This window comes from Tiliqua scincoides, chromosome 2, assembly GCF_035046505.1.
Source record: "Tiliqua scincoides isolate rTilSci1 chromosome 2, rTilSci1.hap2, whole genome shotgun sequence".
Taxonomy (NCBI): Eukaryota; Metazoa; Chordata; class Lepidosauria; order Squamata; family Scincidae; genus Tiliqua; species Tiliqua scincoides.
In genome coordinates this window covers 41,782,782-41,807,489 of record NC_089822.1, presented here as the reverse complement: position 1 = coordinate 41,807,489, position 24,708 = coordinate 41,782,782, and the positions used below count along the sequence as shown (strand labels likewise).

The window sequence follows — 24,708 nt, the reverse complement described above, 5'->3', positions numbered from 1 at the left end:
TCCTCACCTTTCTCTTTTTCCTCCCCTTTTAAAAAAGAAAAAAAGCCACTCTTGACGGCTTTGTCTCCAAAAATTGATTAAAAATAAAAATCCCCATTCCTTTTCAGCCATCCCCTTTTTCCTCCTGCTCCTTGGGGAAGGGGGGGTACTCTGTTGGTTGCTATTGTAAGACAAAAGGCACAATCCTATCTAGGTCTACTCAGCAGTAAGTCCTATTGTGTTCAATGGAACTTACTCCCAGGAAAGTGAGGTTAGGATTGCAGCCAAACAGTCTCTAGGTTTCAATTTGCACCAGTTTGCAATTAGCAGATACACAGGAAACAAAGTTTTCCCCTCCCCCAGCAAATTCATCACTTCCCCCCTCCCTTTCCCAAACCCTCCAGGTGCGCTGTTAACAAACTCAGGGCACAATCCTAACCAGGTCTACTCAGAAATAAGTCCTATTTTGTTCAATGGGGCTTACTCTCAGGTAAGTGTGTTTAGGATTGCAGCCTCAGAGTACTGGCGGCTGTTTTTTTTTGTTTCTAGTGTATAATTAAAACACCTTCACCCCCATTTTGGGGGTAACTGAGGTGAGATCTTGTAATGGGGAGCTGTGGCCAATGGCCACAAGGATCAGGGGAGGTGCGAGGAAAGTTCGAGAACCACTGATTTAGCCCAATGATTTTCAACCTTTTTCATCTTCCAGTACACTGACAAGGTATTAAAATTGTCAAGGCACACCATCAGTTTTTGGACAATTGACACTTACATTCCCCCAATGGCCCTACTAAAATAAATGACCCTTCCCCAAACTCCCACTGCACACCTGCAGACCATTCATAGCACCCCAGTGGCTGACACCACTATCCTACATTATCTGGGATAAAATGCTCAGCCATGTGGTTCCAGGCAGATCGCATGAGTTTTGACTACAGAACTGGCACACCACATAGAGAAGGGGTGTCAAACATAAGGCTCAGGGGCTGAATGCAACCAAGGAAGCTTTTTATCTGGCCCTCAGGCTATCAACTGCTGAGCAGTGCTGAGGTGTTTCTGCTGAAAGGGCAGCCCACATGAAAATTGTGCTCTCCCATATCTTGAAATACAATCAAGATTTGATATGTCCTCTTCTGTCATTTGAAGCTAATGAATTCTAAGTGAGAAAAAGAGATTATTTTTTAATGACCTTTTTAATGACATCACTTCCTGCCTAATGAGATCACTTATGGCCCTCAGCACGCATCATGAATGCTATTTGGCCCTCTGTATGAAATGAGTTTGACACTCCTGACATAGAGGGAGAAAATGCTAATTTCAAGAGTGGCCTCCCTGACTCCCAGGAGGCCTTTTGATGCCTTCAGAAGGCAGAAAATCAGAAGTGCCAATTTGTGCACAGATCTGGATGCATCTGGAGGGCAATAGGTAGGGAGATCTGCAGATTTGATTATCTGAAGATTTCACTGTCTGGGGGGGGGGGCTGTGAATGATCCCCTTCGGATACTGAGGCACAGGGTGACCAGATACAGTGGAGGACAGAGTGCCTCTATAGACCTTTAATGATTGTATAGAAAAGGGAAGTGTGACAGGTGCTCAATGAAGAAGGGCTTAAAAAGCTGCACCTGCCAACATTCCCTCTTCTATACAATGGTTAAAAGAATCAGCACTCTGTCCTTCATTGTATCTGGTCACCCTGCTGAGGCACCACCTGTACCATCAGCCCCTGCCTATGTCTGGTCATGTAAACATTACTCCAAGTACTGGAGAGACATTCACAGAAAAGCAGCACACAGCTAGGGTAAAGTTTAAAGAGTTCTACAGTCTGTGTTGATTCTGAACAGGTCACACAGCTGTCAGGCACCAGTGGAGCATCTGCACATGCAATACAGTTCATAAAGTTTCAAATTTTTTTTTTTTTTGGCTTCAGCTTCTGAATGTAGAGATTACTGAAGGATTGTCTTTTCCAGAAACCCCATTTGAGCTACCAATGTATGCTGTGGGTTGCAATCTGATTTTTGGTGGGTCCCATAGCAGCTGAGCAGAGCCTCCAATGAAAACACAGGTGATGGAAGGATCAGATAACTAATTGCTTCAAGCCTCAAGGCTTTTCAAAAATCAGAATTGTCCTACAAACTGTTCCTGCAGTTTGCATGCATGTGTAAGTACAGGCAGGTAAATTTTTTTCTGGCTATTATTACGGGTACATAAGTAAAAACATTATTTCTTTCTAGATTTTTTTCAAGTCTTATAAACCTAGGTGGGTCCCAATAGAGTGTCATTTTAAAAAGTGGGTCCCGATGCTAAAAACTACTTTGGGAACCTGTTCTAAAACAATGATATTGTGAAGTTGCTCACATAGCCAGAATTGATACTACAAAAAGAGAAAGCAGAACTGTTTGACAAGCAATTACAGCATTTTAACCATGTTTTTTCACATCAACATTATGATCTTGAATAATTTTAATCTTAAATTATGTTTTTAAAAGGTTTTGATGGTGAGCACATAACATGCAATGCTATTTTATTGTACTGTTCATCTCATACCAAGATTTCTTTTCATTTGTTGTTCAAATTTATGCTGATGAACCTTATCACATGGAATTTTTAAAAAATACACAATTCAAATGAACTTAAATACTGACATAACTATATTGCTTATGGATATACACACACTTCCTTTTTTGCAAAGTGATGAGGGCATCTTTGCTTCCTCCTATTACTTTGATATGCAACATCAACAGTAATTGTAATTCTGAAACCAATTAAACTGGCAAATCTGCATTTTCTGACTTAGCTCCAAGAATACGTGTAAGTGTATAGATCTAAGCACTTTGCCAAACATGAAGATGCAAGTCTGGAACAAGTCCCTTAACTGTAATAGATCTATCCAACAGTAAAAATGTTTTCTATCTGAACATTAAGTGATGCGTTCAATCAGCTTTGTATAATGCCTGTTTTCATGACCGGATTAGTAATATAACTCTTTTTCATCATGATTTATACAGTACCTAGCTTCATATTGATATTCAGCTGTTTATAACATGAATTCCAAAACATACCGTTTTGTCTTGCCCCAACAGCAGAAATTATGACTGGAATTGAACAGTGATTTAATGCTTTTTTTATCAGTGGTGCATAAATGTCCTTTACTTCTTGAAATGAAGACTTGTCATTTACAGAGTACTTAATCACAATGATATCTGCTTCTCCAATAAGGTTCCGAGACGTGTACCAGTCACTGTCAAAAATATCCTATACAAAACAAAAAGATGGAGCTGATTTCCATTTTCTATTGATCAAGAGCAGCCTGGAGCAATAGTCCTTCACACAAACAGTTTGCAAAAAATTATGAATTTGACTTCTAGTTTTATCATAAACTGAAAGATAGCTAAAACCAAGATCCGGGGTTTGTGGTCACAATTTCTACCTTTTTATTTCTAGGCAACTAATGTGGAAGGGCACAGATTCAATGAATTCATTAGGCTGCAAAGTGCTTTATAAGCTTCATTTCATTCATCCTTGCAGCAACCCTGCTAGTAGATTATCACTATTCTCATTTTACAGATAGGAACTACCGTAAATACTGTGCATGACATACTAACTTGATCTAGGTGAGTTTACTGGTTCACAGCAATTTGGATCCAGATCTCTACCCAAATCAAAGACCAGTACAGATATTCTATTTTGAGACCACTGGTTATTGCAAATATTTTTTTTATTCTATCCCTTCTACAAAGTGATGGAAAACTACAATTGAAAGTAATTGCTGTGTTACCTAATAGTATTATCCTGGCACGATCACATTGCATTGACAACAATCATGATTCAAAGTGCCAAACAAATTGTGTTTGTTTTCTTGAGATCAGTACATGGTCAGAATAGTATTAAGCTTACTACCCTTTACAGATGGAAAATTTATTTATTTTTATTTTAAAATATATGCCCAATGTTCTTTTAACAATTCAAGAACAAACAGCTAACCATAACATTCTAGCAGAGCATTTGAAATATTTTTATCTAAGAGCCCAATCCTGAGCTGCCCAGCGTATGGGACTGCCACAGTGCAAAAAATGGCTGCAGCGGCATCCCAACTGCACCAGGCAGCACCAGCAGCTCCTCAGAAGAAGGGGACATTCGCCCCCTTCCCCCAAGTAAGGAAAGTAGCCCCGCATTGGGACTACTAGATTCTGTGGCTGTTATTTAGCTGCTGCAGAATTAACATACCTCATGTCACGCTACGAAGCCCAACACAGGGCTCTGGATCCAGCAGAGTTCCAACTCCCTCCCATTCCGCTCCCTCCCCCACCATGTTATCCCTCCACCCAGCCCAGAAGACCTCCTCCTCGCCTTCCCCCACACCCCAACTTACCTCTCTGCCACAAGACGCTTTGCGCCTGGCAGTGGATCATTGGCCTCCAACCGGTGCTGTCCCAGCATAGGCTTGCGCTGGGCCAGCTCTGGTGCTATGCCAGTGCTAACCCCTGCAAATGTGCTTATTACTCTGCATAGGACTGGGCCTTGAGACAATAGACTAATATTCCAGCTAATTGCTTCCTATACTTTCTCAGCATACTAGAATCTATATACCAGTGCTCCCCCTTGTACTTTATTTTTCATTTATTTCAATTTTAAAATCTGGTTCTGAATAAACATGTTTGGAGAATGACAATCTTTTGATCATTTTTACACACAGGGAGAACCTGATATTCTGCAACTGTTCTCCAATGGCATTGTGGAATGCTCACTACTACCAGAATGAAAAGTCGAATGCCCTTGTTTCTTATTATCAGCTGATGAAAGGTTTTAATACAGTTATTATTTGATCTCCCAGCTCTACTCATTTTTCAGTTAGCAAAATCTCAAGTTGGTCAACTGCATAAATAGCAAACAACTTAAGAATAGTATTATACTTCCCAACACCTTAAACAATATCAGGTTAATAAAAAAGAGTATGAAATAAATTCAGAATGCTCAGCAGTGTGAAAAGAAATTTAGAATGGTAACAGAATAAAAAATGTTTGAGGGAACAGGTGTAGTGAGGCAGTGTAAAGAATGAGATGAGGCAGGAACACGACATGAAAGATGAACAAAGTTTTAAAAAAATTTAAACATGCTTATTTTGTGCAGAAAAGATTTATGAGCAGATATTTGTATATTCTTCAGGCCACCATTCTGACCAGTGGCTTCATTGGTGCTTTATTATTATTAATTTAAACCATTATTTAGAATATTTATACATTGCTTTTCAACAAAAAGTTCACAAAGTGCTTATTACAGTGCCAAACCAGGAATCAAAATGACAAAAGTACCCATTAACTTGAGGGTTTGGAACTATTGCTGCTGTGCTTTGGCACCCCAGTAACTCTTCTCTGTTCCCTCTGTGCTGATACTTCTAACACATCAGTATGGCAGTCATCACACTAGTTATCTGACTTCCAGATAACTGAAAGAAAGCAACATGGCTCCTGGAGAAAAAAAGACCCCTGGAACTGCTTAGTCAAATAATTTGACAGAGAGATGAAGCCATAAAAACTGCACGACTACTTCTGTGAGACCCAGGGAGATGTTTTTTCTTGTCCTTATTGCCTGGAAAACTATTTTTGAAAGTGATGAAAAGCTGAATCACAATTTGTAATATGGAAAAGGGATCTACCACTCAAAGCAAGAACTCAAAGATCATATCGGGCATACCCAAAGTACCTAAGCAGTTCTTTGGATCCAAGCCAGAGTACCTACACTGGAGATAGTGCAGAAAATACACATTTCCTATACTAACAATAAACAGCAGAAGTTGCTTGACACTGGAATGGATCGTTATGTTCCAGACAGAAATTAAAAGTGCCAGTTAAATCAATAATGCTGATCGTCAGTTGTCTATGTACAACTGCATATGCAGACATGTTTGTGTACTCTCTACAATTTAAGTACATGCACTCATGATTGCTTAACACAGATTGTTAGCTATTTCAACAACTCTTTTGGACAACTGGCAAACAACACAACCAGAACAGCTACAATTATAAGCTACTGTCTCATATTCCTGTCTCTACGCATACTTCAGTTCGCCAGTGTAATTTATTCCATGTTTGTGACTGTGTGTAGGAGTAGTCATTCAAGAGTTCATTAATCCAGATTTTTTTGTTAAGAAAAGTGTTCTTAAGTATGTGCCTGAAAACATAATGTAATTAAACTAAAGCTTCGTAATTTATCACTTGTTAAATTCCTTCAGAATTGCCCAAGTGACAGAATATACAACACATATTTATTAGCATGACCACCACATAGTTCATCCAAGTGACTATTTCTCAGCAGTTCTTCAGTTTCTGGAAAACTGCTTTTGCCTTTAAATTAAGTTTTAATGCTGAACTACTAAAGAAAAGGTGATTTCATTTCCTGGAACCACAGCAGTTGCAGTAACAAATATGATCATGGCTGCACTTTCGGCTGCACAGCCACCTTGGGTGCCCTTCAGGGAGAAAGGCGGAATATAAATCCAATAAATAAATAAATGATGCTTGTGATATCACTGATGAGTGACTTCCTCCCTCTACCCACTATGATGAGTACATTAGTGGCCGAAATTGTAGAAATCTTTTGAAAATTTCATGTTTTTCAACTTTGCAGAGTTATGTTTCACTAAATGCAAATATATAGCAATTGAAAGAGAATTTAATGCTGAATCCAATACAAAAAACAGAATTAAAATATCTGCAGTATAAAAAATATTGCCGAATACCACAACCATGATAAAATCTATACTACTATCAGTACTTAGAAGGGTATCCTTTATTGTTTAAAACAGCAGCACAGGTTTGAGCCAACAAGTATTTGAAGCTCTACCTTCGCTATTACATGGTACCAGGAAGCAATTATAGCCTCAATTAATTGTCTTTTATTTGATGGACACCTCATTCATACAAAGTTTTTACAGTCACACATTTTCTATCCGGTGATAGGGTTCACCCTAGGGTTCATGTTAGGGCGTTTCCTAGCCAGGTCAACAGCGGAATGCCCTTTACTGTGAACCATGGTTTGCATAGAGTGGGTCCTCCCTATCCACAGATTCAGAACCCACAGATTTGACCCACTGTAGGTTCCGAACCCAAAGCTGGAGGACCCACAAAGGACCTCTGGACATGCCCAGAAGTGCCTTGCAGTTGCTTCCAGAGGTTGTTCTGAGGCGCAGGGAAGCAATGTTGTTAGCCGCCTTGGGTGCCCTTTGGGGAGAAAGGCAGATTACACACCAAATAAATAAATAAACAAACAAACAAACAAACAAACAAACAAACAAACAAACAAACAAACAAACAAACAGCATAGAACATTATATATGCAGATGATTTCCATAAGGAATGATGGGGGAAAATAACCTATCTCAAACATAAAATGAAAATAATTGAAATTTAATCAGCAGAATTAATACCAAACCTGATATAATTTGCCCAAGGTCTCACCAAGAAATTATAGGTCTGGTCCTTGACAGCTAACACCATTACTAAACCAGAACCCAACTAAGTGTCATTTTGGAAGATGATCAACTACTGATGAGAAATAAAACCATGTACTGCTTTCAACATTTTCTCATCAATCAACTGTCAAACGTATTGCCCCCATACAGGAACAACAGAGGATTCTGTTTCTTTTGAACTTTTCAAGATTCTCCAAGAGATTTTTTTTATTTATTCAGCTGGAAGTGCTTTCATTATCATTTTTTCCTACCAATTCTATACTTTAATAATACTTCCACTGAATTAAGAACTGACAAGACTAGGACTACAATCGTATACATGCTTTCCTGGGAATAACCCCACTGAACACAGTGGGATTTACTTCAAAATAAACATGCATAGGATTGTGCTGTAAACCTATTGAACTCAATAGGATTTACTTCCGAGTAACATGCACAGAAGCACCATAACACAACAATACTAAGCATACTTACTAGGAAGTAAGTCCCATAGAAAGAACTGAGATTACCTCTGAGTAAACATGTTGAAGATTGATCTGTTAAGCTTTACACTACAGTCTCTTACCCAAAGAGGACAGTCATGTACCACCAGTCTGACATTTCCAAACACACAGGCTTGATACTCAGTGAATGCAGGATTTTGAAGGTGGTTGGCAGAGTTTAACAACAAACTGCTGTCAGTTTCTGAAACCAGAGCACTTCTCCCAAGATAGGTCCAGATCAGGCTCCTCTGCTGATCATCTTCAGAAAATCCTCCTCTTTCATTTCCAAAGGCTACAATGTGGACAGACCTATAAATAAATATTATTTTTAATCTGCAGGCATCAAAAATTTATTATGACAAAATAAAAGAACTTGGTGAGAGAAGAACACAAGCAAATGATCTTTTCAGATCAAGACAATTACACTGTATCTGGTTTTTCAAAGGGTACATTCTCAGCAAAAAATGAAATACTCAAAGACAAATAAGAAGCCACATACATGATAGTAAATCCAAAAGCAGGAGAACAAGGTGGTTAGCTGCTTGGAACAAAAGCTGCTTGCATTATAAATCCAAAAACTGTTGACTTTATTCTTCCTCCATTTCCTGAGGGCCTTGCTTTCTTCCCTGTCGCATTGTTGGTAGCTCTGGAGTGCTTCTGCCCACCTCCTATTCAGCAATCCAGTCTCTGCAAGTCAAAATGAGGTTAGTTCTGACAACAGCTTGCTGCTGCTGAAGGTAAAATCAGCACACAAACTCAACAGCAACCAATTTCGAGCTCAGCCATTGCCTCATGACGTCAGTAAACCCTACCAACAAAGGGTATTAACAACCGCAACGGGAAGAGAGACTGTACATTTCTTCAGAGCCAACACAGTACGGTCAGGTCAGCAGAGAGAGAAAGAAAAGCATCGCTTGGGAACAGCAGCATCTCACTGAACTGAAGGCTTCTATGTGGTACACTGCTGTTGCTAGAGTGAAAAAGATACATAATACATGAGCTCACTGGCAACCAATCCACTTCTAGATATTCCCAAATGCGGGAAAGCAAGCAGCCCTAGAGTAGAGACCATACTATCAACATTCTAGAAAGAAACAACCACAATTTAAAATTTGCTTTTCAGACATTGAAGTTGTACAACAGGAGCTTTTCTCATTTTTTTTCTTAAGCAGTTTTATACACCCTTTTAGATTCCAGCCCCGAAGCTTTACTATTAACAGGCAAGTTAAAATACAGCCTACATTTGATTTTAAACACACACACAGGCCCCAATCCTTTCTCCCACTATTGGTGATGGAACACACACAGCTTCCAATGGCATGGGGGAGAGAGGGCAAACAGGAGACCTGCCAGAGGTAAGTAAACATATTTTCTGCTTGCCTCTTCCTAGGCTTCCTAATGGCATGAGTCTTAGACCTATGCCAGCTATATATGCCAACTTTGCTGAGGAAAGAAAAAGGGCAAGGTGGCTTGGAAAAGAAAGGATAGGATCCTGACATACTATTTAAAAATGTACACAGTATTTAGAGGATAAAAATATTGTGTAAGGTTACATGCAGTGTTGTAATACATTATTAAGTTATAAGGTAAAATATGCCATTCATTTACAGTACAATCCAGTACATGTGGGACTTACTTCTTAGTAGATATGCATAGGATTCTGCTATAAGGCAGACCTGATATTAATGCTGTGTACAGTGCTTATGCGAAACAATGAGTGACTTCCTTTTAACTGCTATAAAAAGGATGCTTTTTATGCTAACCCTATGCTAACCCTGTTTCAGAAGCTTAATAACAGTAGAAGAGAGAAAACTTGCCACATAGGATTGTGCTTTGAGTCATATATTGTATTGTGGGCTTCCTACTAGATCCATAGACAGGCAAATCGCAGGCACTGTTATCAGGATCATCCCCACCATAAAGTATATAAATGAGTTTATAGTCCTGCTTCATGCCCTCTGTGATATAATCCAGTGGTTCTCACACTTTTAACACAGAGACCCACTTTTCAGAATGAGAATCTGTGAGGACCCACCAGAAGTTATGTCATAACAGGAAGTGACATCATCAAGCAGGGAAATTTTTAACAATCCTAGGCTGTCATCCTACCCACACTTATCCAGGATTCAGTCCCATTTACTATCATTGTTAAAAGCATATACATAGTAGCCTGTTCCAAGTACAGATCTGTAACATTTCCCCAAATGCAGTCACAAACCATGGCAGCATCAAGTCTAATGTATTAAAAATAAAATATTGAAATTAATGGGGACCCACCTGAAATCGGCTCACAACCCACCTAGTGGGCCCTAACCTACAGTTTGAAAAACACTGAGTCAGTTTTCACTTTATAATAGCTATTTACCAATCAAACAACATTGGTATTTAATCAACACCTCATTGAGTTTGTCCAGTAGCTACCATTTCTTGCTCCTTGAAAGTTCTGGTCACTTACGGCCAAATCCTATCCAATTTTCCAGTGCAGTGCAGCTGTGCCAGAGGGGTGTGCCTGCATCCTGTGGTGGGGAGGCAGTCACAGAGGCCTCCCCAAGATATAGGAACACCTGTTCCCTTACCTCAGGGCTGCATTGTGCTGGAAAGTTGGATAGGATTGGGCCCTTACCCTTCATGCAAGTGATCTTACATACAACTCTCCTATGTATTCAGAGAAAGCCAAACAGAATCTGTCTCATCTTTCAAGCACATATAATTTTGCAGCAGAAAAAGGCATGTCAATTGCATGACCAAATGTTTCTAAGGGTACAGTCCTAACCCCTTATGTCAGTACTTTCCAGCACTGGCATAGCGGTGCCAATGGGACATGTGCTGCATCCTGTAGTTGGGTGTCACTCATGGAGGCCTCCTCAAAGTAAGGAAATGTTTGTTCCCTTACCTCAGCGCTGCATTGCCCTTAAGTCAGTGCTGGAAAGCACTAACATAAGGGGTTAGGATTGCACCCTAAGTTGTAAAAAGGATGTGTTTAGTTACAAACATTATAGGATATGGATATAGATATGTTTACTTCATGGCTAAATGACATAAAAGTTATTCATCTTGGATGTTTACTACGTGTGCTGCTGGCACTGGTATTTCCTTGTGCAGGAAATACAGGAATTTCAAAATGAGAACTAATTTAAATCAATTTTTTTCTTGGTGATTTAAATTGCCTTGGATGATATCAAGCTACCCTGACATCAACTTTGATTCCTATATCTTAAATCTTCAAAGCAGATAGTACACAGGGTAGTTTTACCCACTTCCTTGCACTGTGGAATATGAGTACTGCATAACGATCAAGCTAGGGTTCACATATGTAAAACAGAAAAATGAACACCAACTTTCATTATCTCAATCTTCAAGCAGATGTCAAATTACAAGGTATTTTGGATTTTTGTTCTCACTTTGAAAACAAATGGTTTAAATACAGTATTCCAAGCTGAACTGTGGAATTGTGTCCTGAACATGAGTATCATTCTGATATAATGTCATAAACAAACACAAACCCACTCAATTGAATAATTAAAGGGTTCAGGTCATCCTTCTAGCTTCATGTCACTGAAAAACAGACATCTGTAGTCCAAGCAGAAGCCTCAATATATGAACCATCTATGGAAGATGGAGTTAATCTTTGATGGGACAGAATGCAGAGCCAAGGACTTTGAGGCAGCTGACCTGAAGGACAGTACTAGAGACAGCCTTATTTGGCAATGTTCCTTTGCCAGTCCTGAATAGGTGACCTGCCACTGTGATTGTCATGTCACACTGCAGCAGAGGTTCCAAAACAGGTGCAAGACAAAAGATAGATGCTCAAGTCTAAGCATATCCACCCAGAAAAAAGCTCCCACAAAATTCAAAGGGCCTTGTGCCCAGATAAGTGGCTTTTACCCTAACCTGCCCTCTTCGCATGATATAACAAAGGCCTGAATGAAAGGGAGATTTACTGCAACACTTTTTGTTTAAAAAAGAGGGAAATAAATGGAGTATCAGTGAAGTTTGCCCACACAAAAATGGCATGTGGTGCGTCTGTTGTGCTTAAATTCATTGCACACCCAATAAAATTACACCAGAAACAAAAACATTCACAGTCCAATCCTATGCCTCAGAAATCCTATTATATTCATGGGGCTTATTCCTGGAAAGGGTGTTTCAGGGACTTGTGGTGGGTGGGGGTGCAGATGAGGCAGAGGTTCCCCACCAGAGTCCTTTGAAAAGTGCTGCTGGTGTGTGAGGCACCCAAGCACCCACAACCCTCATGCTCTGCCCCACCTGCCTCTCCACCCACCACGTTCTTGGTGTGTTTAGGATTGTAGGCTCAAAATACAATATTTATCTCAGACTCTACACAACTGTTAGAATAAACTCTGCCTGGCAGAAAAAGTGAAGCTGTAACTGCTAGGATTGTTTTCTAGCCGATGGTAAATAACTTGTACCTCTCTATTCAGTTTCTAAGGCACATGGAAGCTTTCAAAACCATTACTGTTTTCCTTCCAGACTGGGGATGCAATCCCACCGGTGCTTACTCTGGAGACAGCTCTATGCCTCTGTGGGGGTATAATTCTGAGTAGGCAGGATTGAGAGCCCAATCCTATGCCTATCTACTCAGAAGTAATCGCTATTATAGTCAATGGGGCTTACTCTCTGGTGTGGATACGACTGCAACCATGGTGTCCAATCCTATGCCTGTCTACTCAGAAGTAAGCCCCATTCCAGTCAGTGGGGCTTACTCCCAGGAAAGTGTGGATAGGAATACAGCCTCAGAGCCCATCCTATGCCTGTCTACTCAGAAGTAAACCCCATTCTAGTCAATGGGGCTTACTCCCAGGTAAGTGTGCAGCCTCAGAGCCCATCCTAGGCCTGTCTACTCAGAAGTAAACCCCAGTCAATGGGGCTTTACTCTCAGGAAAGTGTGGCGAGGACCGCAGCCTCAGAGACCCTCCTGTGCCTGCCTACTCAGAAGGAAGCCCCACTGCAGTCAATGGGCCTTACTCCCAGGAAAGTGTGGCGAGGACCGCCCCGCTCTAGTCAACGCGACAGGACGCGGCCTGAGAGGCTGTCCTGACCGGCGACGGGCTCTGCGCGTGGCGGGCAGGGCTGTGGAGGCTTTTCGTGTGTTGTGTTCCCGGCGCTTTACACGCAAGGCGGCCCAGACGCAGTAAGACCCAGTCAGAGAGAAAGCGGCGCCCGCCAGCGCGGAGCCACGAGACGCGGCGCGAGCGAGGCAGGCAGGCTTGATGGCGCGCGACTGCCCTGCAACGGCCGCCGCCAGCAGAGACCCCCGCGCGCTGCCCGGTTGCCGTGGCGACCGCCGTGCTCCCCGCGCGGCCGTTTCGCCTCCATTCCAAGAAGCGCGCGCCGGCGGGGATCGGTTGGCGGCGCCCCCTCGCTCCGAGCAGCGCGGCATGCACCGAGCGGGTCCCCCCCGGGGCGCCGCGGCCCTGCTGAGCGCGGTCGGGCGCCGCAGGTATTGGAGGACCGTGGGGCGGCAGACGGAGGACATGGTTTCCGAGCACGACAAGGACCACCACTTCGTGCACCGCAGCACCATCCCCACCATGCACTTCCAGCCCAGCCTGCCCAGGTCCCTCCGCCGCTCCGGTCTGCGGGAGGGGGGCGAGCCCCGCCTCCGCCTCGGTCTCCCCCCCAGCACAGGGCGCTCCGCTCCGCAGCGTCGGTGCTGCTGCGGAAGGAGTGACAGGCACGCTCCGAAGGGGCAGGCTGCAGGGTGGTCCTCGCTTTCCTGGCAGGCAGCCCCGTGGATTAGAATGGGGCTGACTTCGGAGCAGACAGGCATAGGATGGGGCTCTGAAGCGGCAGTCCTCGCCACACTTACCTGGGAGTAAAGCCCCATTGACTGGGGTTTACTTCTGAGTAGGCAGGCATAGGATTGGGCTGTTAGTCTGCAGTCCTGTGCACACTTTCCTGGGAGTAAGCCCTATTGAACACAAAGGGACTTGAGTAGCCATGCATTTGTTGAAGCCTTGTGGCACCTCCTGATCTCTGTAGTGGCAGTCCACAGCATCTCATGCACAAAACCAAATGCCTACTATTTATCTTTCATCCTGGAAAGATAGACAAAAGAAAATATTTCTTTACCCAGGGTGTGATTAATCTGTGGAACTCCTTGCCACGGGGTGTGGTGATGGCATCTGGCCTGGATGCCTTTAAAAGGGGAGTGGACTAATTTCTGGAGGAAAAAGTCCATAATTGGTTATAAGCCATGGTGGATATGTTGCAATCTTTTGATTTTAGAAATAGGCTACCTCAGAATGCCAAATTCAAGGGAGGGCACCAGGATGCAGATCTCCTGTTGCCTTTTGTGCTCCCTGAGGCATGTGGAGGGCCACTGAAATACAGGAGGCTGGACTAGATGGGCTTTTGGCCTGATCCATCTGGGCTTTTTTCACGTTATTATATTCTTGAGGTGTTGCAAGATACTTTTTATTCACTCCTCAGCATCTCCGGACAGGGCCAATAAATTTCCTGCCTGAAATCCTGGAGCGTTGCTGTCAGCACTGAGCTAGCTAGCTAGACCTATGTTCCGATTCACTGTTAAGAGAGCTTCCTACATACATCTTAAATAACTGTATTTCTACTTTAAGTTAGGGGTGGCCAACCTTTTGATTTTAGGGCTCCTGGACCTTTAACAATTGTGGAGAAGTGGGAATTTCAGCAGGTGCAGCTTATCCTCTCACAGATGGCCACCTGTGCTTTAAATTGTTTGAAAGTTAATCCTATGTATATTTACTCAGAAGTAAGTACTATTCAGCAGGGGTCACCCGATACAAAGTGAGAGAGAGTGCCTGTATCTTTAACCATTGTATAGAATAGAGAATTTTGGCAGATGCTGCTTTTTAAACCTTTCTATGTTGAGCTACACCTGCCAAAAATTCCTCTTCTGTACAATGGTTAAAGGTACTAGCACTCTGTCCCATTTTGTATCTGGTAACCCTAGCTATAATGATACTTACCTAGCTATAGGTAGGTTCCCCCTGAACCTAAGGTTAAGCCTAGGTTAGGTTAAGCCTAGTCATTTCAGACTCTAGGATCCATTTTGTGAACCCTTTCAGGGAGGCTGCTCAAAGAATGGGAATTAGCATTACTGTACTTTTAAATGGACAATAAATTGAGCCCAGCTATTAATCAGTAAGCTTGCTGGCTATCATATGTAACCTGTGTTTTTGCTTTTCATTAGATAAACTGGAAGAATTGACTGATTTAAATAGTAGAAGTACTAACAGGTTTAGGAAGGTGGAAAGGACTATTGACCCAATGGACTAACTAAAAAGCAAATATACAAGAACTACACAGAAATATACCACTGTGGTCATCTTAAAAGTTCCTAACCCAGGACCACAAGATGCCCAGTGCCAACCCATCCAGAAAAAGAAATTGTTTTAACATCTGCTCATAACCTTTGTAGATTTGCCTTCAGAATTTGACATGGTAAACCTCAACAGATGATCCTGTATGATGCAAATATTAAGATGATGAAAATTAGAGCAGGTGACCAATTATCTGGGTTTGTTCCAAATTCTGAGCAGAGTAAAATAGGACTATTTGTTGGTTCCTTTTTAAATTCAGCTTTTATGCAAATAGTCTAACTGGGGGCCTAGTTATCTTTCCATATTGCCTATTCAGTCACAGGCTAACTGATTGACAGTTGTAAGATAATACTTTCTAGAAGGGAGGGGAACATAGGGTCCTGGTGCTGGTCCTTGGGCTACTCCCTGGGTTCAGACTAGTCTTTTCTTACTGGTGCTTTTGCACCAAGAAAGTTAGAAAGTGTCTTGGTAATCCTTCATCCTGTAGCAAGTGCCTGGGACCTGAGTATACTTCCTCTTGCTGCCACATGGGTATTATTCACTTTGTGAAAGTGTACTTTTTTTCTCTCTACCCCTACCACAAATCAATTTGCTTGAGGGACAACGGGTTCTAGCAGTATGGGAGAGGGAGGAAAAGAATTTTATCCACACCATTCATTGTGTTATAAACTACTATCATGCCCTCCTTTAGAAATCTGTTCTGTTTTACATTGAAAGCCCCAGATACTTCCAAACTCCTGATCATTTATGTTGTCTTTTCCTTTATAGCCACTCAAAGAATAATTTATGGGCAATCAGGTAGAAAATTTTTTGTAAAGTTAGAATTCTTTTCCCCCAATCCATCCCAGTTGTCATTGCACCTCTTAAGCTAGTGGTAAATTTTGTGGGACTAGTAGGTTTGAAGAATTATGTGCAAGGATGCTTTATAACTTGTTCATATGATTACCTTTTTTAGATTACCTATTCCAAAATTGGAGGATTCTATCAGAAGATATTTAGCTGCTCAGAAACCATTACTGACTTTTGAACAGTACAGGTATATGAATTTTTATCATTATTATTCTGGGCCCAATTCTATACTTACCATTCAGCATCACATTTGATCCTCTGTTGGCACTGATTGCCATAAAGCACTCAGCACCAGATGTAAAGGGTACTCCAACAGCACACCACTCAGTGTGCTGCTGGGAGCACTGGCAGGAAAACCTGCACCTTCCCATCTGTGTCATTGCATCTCCCGCCACTCTCTGGAGCAGATAAGGGCCCAATCCTATCAAATGTTCCCATACCTTGAGGAGGCCCCTGTGACTGCCTCCCCACCACAGGATGCAGTGCATGCCACACTGGTACAGCTGCACCAGCACTGGAAAATTGGATAGGATTGAACTGTAAGTCAGCAGGAGGGGGAGGGAAAGGCAGGGGATGGGCAAATCAGGTCTGGGAAAGGGGTGGGTTCAGTGGTGGCAGCAGCCACTGAATTCTAACCCCCTTCCCAGACCCAGTCCAGCAGCATGGATCCACGTAGACCTGCACCAGGTATTTAGCTAGCAAGTAGACCCCCCCCCCCAGTACACTGGTGGTGGTATATCAATAACAACAAGTTATTTACTTGCTTACTAATTATCTGTTAATTTGGGTGGCCTTAAACCTCCCCCCACCCCCAGCATCTCCAACATGTGAAGAGAATGTAATGAAGTGATCTGCCTCCCACTTCATTATAGGCTTTAGACTGAGAAACCAAGTTCTGTCTTCTGTGAAGTCATGGGATGCAGTCATGAGGGGGGACCCGCCCTGCCTTAATCCTTTGAATGATTAGAGAACTTTTGAGAAGGAGCTTGTCTCTGAGTTTCACAGTCAGTTCCTCTCACTGCTTTCACTTATCCATTGCATAGCACAAGTAAGAAACCAAGCCCCCATGCCACCTCGTTCTTCATACTTGCCTTGAGTATAGGCACCCACACCTTTGTATCTGATAACCCTGCTGAATCCGTTAACAACTCAGAGGATGGAATCTTTGTGCTGGGAGTTCAGAGCAGGAATGACCACTAGAGAAGTAGGATTAATCATTACCAGAAGCCCAGAAACTGTATTTGTGGACTCCTGATAATAATTCACATTCATAATAATTGTGTCATCTCATATTTCTGTTTGCAGTATTTGCTAGCCTTGAGTGAATTTAAAGAGCTCTCTTGGCTTTGGCTATTTTCAAAAAACAGAGCAGTGGGGAAGGCCAGTGTCATAGGCTGACCTGATTGCACATCCACTGAGGGCCAGTGGGCTTCTCAGGGCCCAAACTCTGAAGGTGGTTCCACTGGCAGTGAAGCACACATTACTCAACTTGCAACATTAATGCTTTCTCTCTCTCTCACCCTATCCACAATTTAGCTTGCTCTCTCTCTCTCTCACCCTATCCACAATTTAGCTTGCTCAGAGACCCCTGCAATTATGCAGAGGCCTTTGTAGAAGCCCATTCATTGAAGGCAAGAGAAGATGCTGCTGAACACTCATCCCGCAGCATCACCGACAGTGAGGGATGAGCATCCAGAGATTGTTACCCTGACTATTCTTGATCTGATGGCTAAGAAAGGAAAGGTGTTAAAACATGTTTCTCTTAGCATTGTCTGGAAGTTAAGAAATGGCAATCTGAAGATTGCTTTGCTCTCCTTCCCTGGCTGTCTCATTGGAGAAGTGAGGGAAGAGTAACCATTACTCTGTCACTTTCAGATGGTATTGATAAAGCAGCATTTGGGGGGGGGGCGGGAGGTGCAATTTCTGTTTATATCCAAGCACTATGCACAAATGCCAAGGAAGACCCAGCAAAGGGCTTTGCCTGAGGATCCCAAAAACCTGGTGCTGGCACTGGTGGTTCCGCTGGCAGTAGAAAAGGCAAGACAGGAGGAATCAAGCAGTGGCTGCTCCAGCCCACCACTCTAATCTTCCCTCTTTTCTTTTTCTGTTCCCCATTCATGCCACAGTGCCTTTTCAAAACACAGAGCAGTAGGAGGAGGTGGCCAAGAAAAGGAGGAGTTCATCAATGGTGGCAGCCATTGCCAGATAACAGGTTGTGGTAGAGGCATGGTGAGGCAGCTGTGGAGGTGGCAGTTGGGTGTGGGGGGCTCCCTCCACCAGCCTGCTACCTGAGGTGGCTGTTTTATCATACCTCATTGGTAGACTGGCTGTGACAATCTACATTAATTTTGGGTTGTGTGCTGAATGTTAGCTGATAGATTTATTGAAAGTTAATAACATTTTATTTAAATATGATGGAAACTGTTTAACTCTATTAAAATCAGTTGATATAATGATTATAATCATTTTAAACTTCTAGATATACTGAAAGACTTGCTAGGGAGTTTGAAAAAGGAGTAGGCAAAGACTTGCATCGTGATCTTCTTGAACATGATAGCATCAATAAACATACAAGTTATATATCAGGTTTGTTTTCGTGCAATATTTTTGAAAAGGGGGAATTGTTGCCAAAAGTAGTCTACTTGCTTTGTTATTGTTATCTGTTAGCCAGCTTCCCCCCCCCCCCATGGTTTGTAGAACAGCATTGACCAAACTGCTACCAGATGCCAACTTCTAGAATAAAAAATTTGATACAAATGCTGTAGAAATAACCATCCTTGCCTGTTGGATAGGAAGTGACCTGTAACGTGAACAACACCTCTCAGTCATAATCACTTGAAAACTATATTGATTTTCTGGTATATAGATGTCATAGTCTGTCCATTCTCTTTAGTGACCTCTTGAATTTTCTTCAATGAATACATTTCTGAAACTGTATTTTTGTAAAGAATGGTTTCCACTTTGCTTTATTTGTTTTTATTAACATGCTCTTTCTGATTTGAAACAGGCAGGTGAGTATACCATAACCCAGTGATTTTCAACCTTTCTTGTCTCACCACTCAGTGAAAAAGTACTAAAATTGTCAAGGCACACCATCCGTTTTTGGTCAATTGACAAGGCACACTATGCTGTGGGTGGGGGGCTCACATCCACCAATGGCCCTACTAAAAAATGACACCCCCCAAATTCCTGCAGCACACCTGCAGATCATTCATGGCGCAACCGTGCACCACAGCACAATGTTTGAAAATGGCTGCCATAGCAGCTAAGAGACATAGGACAAAACGACGTGTTATGAAGACAGTGTGCATTTAGTCCTTGCTTGTTTGTGTGTGTGTGTAGCTAACATGAAAGAGTCCACAGTTCTAACCCCCCACATTCTGTTTTTAAGCTTCTGTTGGCTTTCCGTTGAAGCTTATAAAAATATTTATGAACAGAGCTGAACAGGAATATATGATCAAGGTTGGAACTGTGGAGGGGGCTAAAAGCTAAAGCCCCCTACCTCCCCCCCCATCATGGTTTCAGGCCTTTTTGAGGTCCCAATTGCATTGATTAAAATAAAATAAACAAAAGGCAGTGACCAAACTCAGACATTCTTTACAACATATAGTGTGGCCCTTAACTGCAAATCAAAACTTCCCTGGTCCATACCACACTTCTGGCATGAACTTCTGCCATGAACAGATATAGGCAAGCCATTCCCTATTACCTTGGCTCACCAACTGCAAAATGAGGAAAAACCCTTTTTACCTTACAGGGTTGTTTTATTACATTGAGATAACACCTCTGAAGCCAATGAATGTGTCATTATATGTTTATTTATCAAAACTTGTTTTTATAAATGTGTCTGTTTATCAAAATGCTGAATGCTGTATTCTTATTAACTGAATTATTGTTTTTGTAGGGCCCTGGTATGATATGTATCTTTCTGCCAGAGAATCGATTGTTTTAAACTACAACCCTTTTATTGCTTTAAATCCTGATCCAAAACCAGGATACAACAATCAAATTCTGAGAGCAACAAATCTGATTGTATCAGCACTAAAGTTTCTTAATTCCCTGAAGAATGACTTTTTGCGGCCAGATATATATTATGTAAACACCCGATGGAGTCAAAGTATAATGTTCAAAAACTTTATCCGTATTCTTCCGCCCTCTCTGTCTTGGTATGGAGCATATTTGGTGAACGCTTATCCTTTAGACATGTCACAGTATAGGTCACTCTTCAACAGTTCCAGAATTCCTAATTTAAACAAAGATACACTGTTCACAAGTGAATTTGCAAGACACTTATTGGTGATGAGAAATGGACATTTTTATGTTTTTGATGTATTGGATGCTTTTGGTAATATTCTACACCCATCTGAAATCCAGGCGCATTTAACTCAAATAATACATGATGCTGATCGGTTGCCTGAGTTTGGACTTTCCTACATGACAACTGAAGATAGAAATACTTGGGCAACAGTAAGGCAGCTACTTGTCCAAAAAGGGAATCAAGAAAATCTTAAGAAAATAGATAGTGCAGTCTTCTGTCTTTGTTTAGATAAGACTTCTGTACAAGATGAAATTGAAATGTCCCACTGTATGCTTCATGGATATGGTTTCAATCGTTGGTTTGACAAATCTTTTAGTCTGATTATAACTAGTGATGGCACTGCTGGAATAAATTTTGAACATTCTTGGGGAGATGGCGTTGCAGTTCTTCGTTTTATTAATGAAGTCTACAGAGACAGTACCCAGCATCCAGCTCTTGTATCAGAATCCAGTCCTTCTCTTTTTGTTGCACCATGTGACAAACTGGAATTTAATTTGAGCCACAGAATAACAACTGCTATAAATGCTGCACGTATGAAATTTGAAGAAAAAAGGAAACAATTATCAATTCGAACATTCAGGTTTAAATCATTTGGAAAAAAGTTTGTAATGAAGCAGAAAATGAGCCCAGATGCTGTGTTTCAACTTGCAGCTCAGATGTCTGCCTATCGCTTGTATGGACGATTTGTTCCTTCCTATGAAGCATGCAGCACTGCAGCTTTTAAGCATGGTCGCACTGAAACAATTCGGCCAACATCTCTGTACACAAAAATATGTACAGATGCATTTATAGAGAAGCGAGGACAGCATAGCAGTGAGGAACTGAGAAATATGATTGATATGTGTTCAAAGTACCATAAACGCTTGCAGTTGGAAGCTACATTAGGTTAGGTCTTTTTCAACATTTTGTCATTATATATCATATTTGTTCTAGCTAAGGCTTGTAATGAAGCCTGTAATACAGGCTTTTCGATGTTATGATGTGATATTTGAATCTGTAAAAGCTATTAAAAGGGTTAGAGTTCTGTTTTTTGAAAACTCTTATGGTAAATGTCTGAAAGGGTGGTTTTTCTTAGGAGCCGTCATCTGGAAATAGAACTTATAATTATGCTGGCTTTTCCTAGTTCAATTGAAGGTCTTATTTAGTATAAATTTAATATAAAAATAGCTTCTTTCACTTTCGATACACTGATAGGTGTACTAAATTCTATTTATTTACAATTTACAGTTAAAAGTAGTAAAAATACAACAAATGGCTCAAACAAAAATAATAAAACAACATAGACAAGAACATCTAACAGCCCAATTCCAAGCTGCACATTGCGCCAGGACTGCCATGGTGCCTAAGCAGCTGACACGGCATCCTGGGCACAACAGGGCAGTTGCCAGCAGTGTCGCCAGGGAAGGCAAGTAGCTCCGCAATGGAGCTACTCGATACTGTGGCAACCCTTGAGCTGCTGTAGAATCAAGTGCCTCTATGTTGGGCCCGTGCCTGACACGGAGGCTCTGGATGCAGGGGAGCAGAGCTCCTTCAGTTCCGCCTCCCTCCCACCCTGCTCCCTCCCCCGGCATGCCTCCTCCCCGCCTTCCCCATGGCCCCACCTACCACACCGCCGCCCAGCAGTTTGGGTGACCACGGAGCAGCGGCAGTTAATGTTAATTTACATTACATTAATGTAATGTAAATACAATGCTAAAAACATGACATTTTTATTTCTTAACATAAGGAGAGCCTCGCTGGATCAGGCAAAGACCCATATTCTTCTCCTCTTCACAGGTTGGTTGGTGTTTGTTTGGCCAATGTGAGCAGGGAGGGGCACAGTCAAAGCTTTTAAAAAGGACCAGCAGGATTTAGGTCTCTTCTTGGTCTTGTGTGCTTCCTGGGGCAACTTGTGGGTCATTGTAAGATACAGGAAGCTGAACTAGATGGGCCTTTGGCCTGACCCATGGGGCTCTTCTTGTGTTCCTATGTTGAGAAGGTTCAGTCCCATATGTTGTCATAATATCACTAGTTCTTCTGTTCCCATAATTTTACTCTAATAAGAACCTAATCCTATCCAACTTTCCAGTGCTGGTGCATCCACAATGCAGCCCTGAGGTAAGGAGACAAACATTCCCTACCAAGAACAGGCCTCCTTGGCTGCCCCCACCCCACATGCCCCATTGGCGCAACTGCATCAGCACTGGAAAGTTGGATGGGATTGTGCCTTAAGTTCTGGATGTTTGGCATAAAACAATTGGAACCCATCCTGCTATGATCCTTGTATATTTTTTCTAACAGCATCCATTTGTTTATATATATGTAGAGAGAACCTTGTAATATTGCAATCAACTTTTTTGGGTCCTGAGAAATTCTATTCAGGTTTCTAAAAAGCAATCACCTGTAGAATAAAAAGGGAGCATTACTTGGAGTAAAGAAATATAGAAAGAGTTGAGGTCAAGAGGAAACACAATAAGAAAAAAGAAGAAAAAACTTGAGAAAAGCAAGATGTTAGAACAAAACCAAAACAAAACCTGCACCATATATCAAATGTTCTTTTGAGCATCACAGTTTTAATATTTAACATGACAAGCTCTTTTCTTGTGTGGCTGTTGGAGCATCAAACATAGCAAAATGACATAGCAAGTTACCTTATTAGGACCATCCAGTGAATCCCATTGATTTTAATGGGAGAGTGTAAAGTATCCCCTCAATTAGTACATCAAATGTATTTATTTCTATAAGCTTTTGTGTATAATTTCTGCTATTTAAATTAATAGATTATGCTGGTTTCAGTGCTGTTGATGGTTTTTGATTTGTTTTAATTTTGTGATTTATAATTTTGTACATACACTTCTTTGATTTTATTGTAGGAAAGTGGGATATAAATAAATTAAGCTTAAATTTAAATCATTGAGTTTTCAAAGTGCTTAATCTTGAGTGCTTAACCTGAGTTTTTTGAATGTATGTTTATTGTAAAAATTCATTTCTATAGCTGACTTACAGCACAATCCTAAGCAGTTGTTTTCAGAAGTAAGCCCCACTGAGTTCCGTGAGACTTACTCCAAAGAAATATGTCTAGGATTGCAGTATTATTCTCTATACTCAATGCATTTGCTTTCTTCTTCTTCTTTTCTTTTTCTTCTTTTTTTATTCAGGCCAAGGATTTGATCGCCACTTATTTGCCTTGAAGTACCTTATCCAATGCAGAGGTGGACGTCTGCCTGATATTTATACTGACCCAGCCTACGAAAAGATAAACCATATTATCATTTCAACTAGTACTTTAAATAGTCCAGCAATTCATTGTGGTGGATTTGGACCAGTAGTATCAGATGGCTTTGGGCTTGGCTATAACGTATTTGATGATTGGATAGGTTGTAATGTTACTGGCTATTTAGATGGAGACTTAGAAAAATTTCTAGAATGCCTTGAGTATAGTTTGAATGATATATTTGATGTCTTGGAGGGAAGAGCTCTTACGTAGTATTAAAATCCATCATTCTGAATTGACAGTGGTGCAAAAATCAACCAAAATATTGTAATAATGTGTAGACTGCCATGAAATACAACAGAATTAGAAAATTAACTAACGTTAGAAAATTGTAGAAAACAAAAAAAAATTCTAGACAAAAGTTAAAGATTCTGTGCCAATGACCAGATACTGACTTAAATTACATGTTCTTGGTGTATATTATTGTTCTTGATTTTATATTTAAAAATTAAAGAAAATTCCAAGATTTTTCAATTGATTTTACTTCTTTATTTATTTTGAAAGCTTTATATCTTTCCTCATCCTTGAGACATGAGGTAGCTGACAACATATTTTAAAATACAAAATCATTTTTTTTTTAAATTAACAAAACTACAAACAAAAATATTCTCTAGGGTTCTTTATGCCTTGAGAAATCAGCTGGTGCTGAAAACCGACATACATTCTTTGGGCAAAATCTTTGAAACACGGTAGAACTTTAATGAATACATAGATTTGTGTGTGTATGTTTTGAATTACTGAAATACCCAGAGAGTACTCTATAAATACCATGGATATGATCCAGTCCCTCCCTGCTTTCTTGTTGCCTACTCCTGCATCTACTGACCTGCATACACACATTAAGCAAGTAGACTGTGGGTTGCATATTGCCCCATCTATATGGTGATGAAAATGATGCGTGCAAGTCCATTTGTTCATATTGGAGCTCTATATATTTTTATATGAATATATTGCATCATTAGGAGAGGGGCTGTAGCTTAGGGGTGATCCCAGGTTCAATCCCTGGCACCTCCAGGTAGGGCAGAAAAATGTCTCTT

At 41.2% G+C, this 24,708-nt stretch overlaps 2 protein-coding genes across 3 annotated transcripts in view; one reads left to right on the top strand and one right to left on the bottom strand.

Annotated features, from left to right (window-relative positions):
- RHOBTB3 (Rho related BTB domain containing 3) overlaps positions 1-8,911 on the bottom strand; it is a 52,473-nt gene extending 43,562 nt beyond the window's left edge. The window contains exons 1-4 of one of the 2 annotated variants that reach the window (XM_066614377.1): positions 8,742-8,911; positions 8,429-8,616; positions 8,013-8,238; positions 3,039-3,231 (exon numbers count right to left, since the gene is read on the bottom strand). In XM_066614377.1, coding sequence (XP_066470474.1) covers positions 3,039-3,231; positions 8,013-8,238; positions 8,429-8,430 — 421 coding nt within the window. In that variant the 5' untranslated portion in view covers positions 8,431-8,616; positions 8,742-8,911. Of the gene's footprint in view, positions 1-3,038; positions 3,232-8,012; positions 8,239-8,428 lie in introns of both variants that reach the window. The other variant, XM_066614376.1, reaches the window with a different exon arrangement.
- Positions 8,912-13,293: 4,382 nt separating this feature from the next.
- On the top strand, positions 13,294-23,953 carry LOC136640974 (carnitine O-palmitoyltransferase 2, mitochondrial-like). The gene is made up of 5 exons (XM_066616451.1): positions 13,294-13,507; positions 16,207-16,287; positions 18,580-18,686; positions 20,005-21,303; positions 23,556-23,953. Exons 1-5 carry the CDS (start codon positions 13,329-13,331, stop codon positions 23,882-23,884), a joined length of 1,995 nt encoding a protein of 664 aa, XP_066472548.1. The 5' UTR covers positions 13,294-13,328; the 3' UTR covers positions 23,885-23,953.
- Positions 23,954-24,708: the final 755 nt, after the last annotated feature.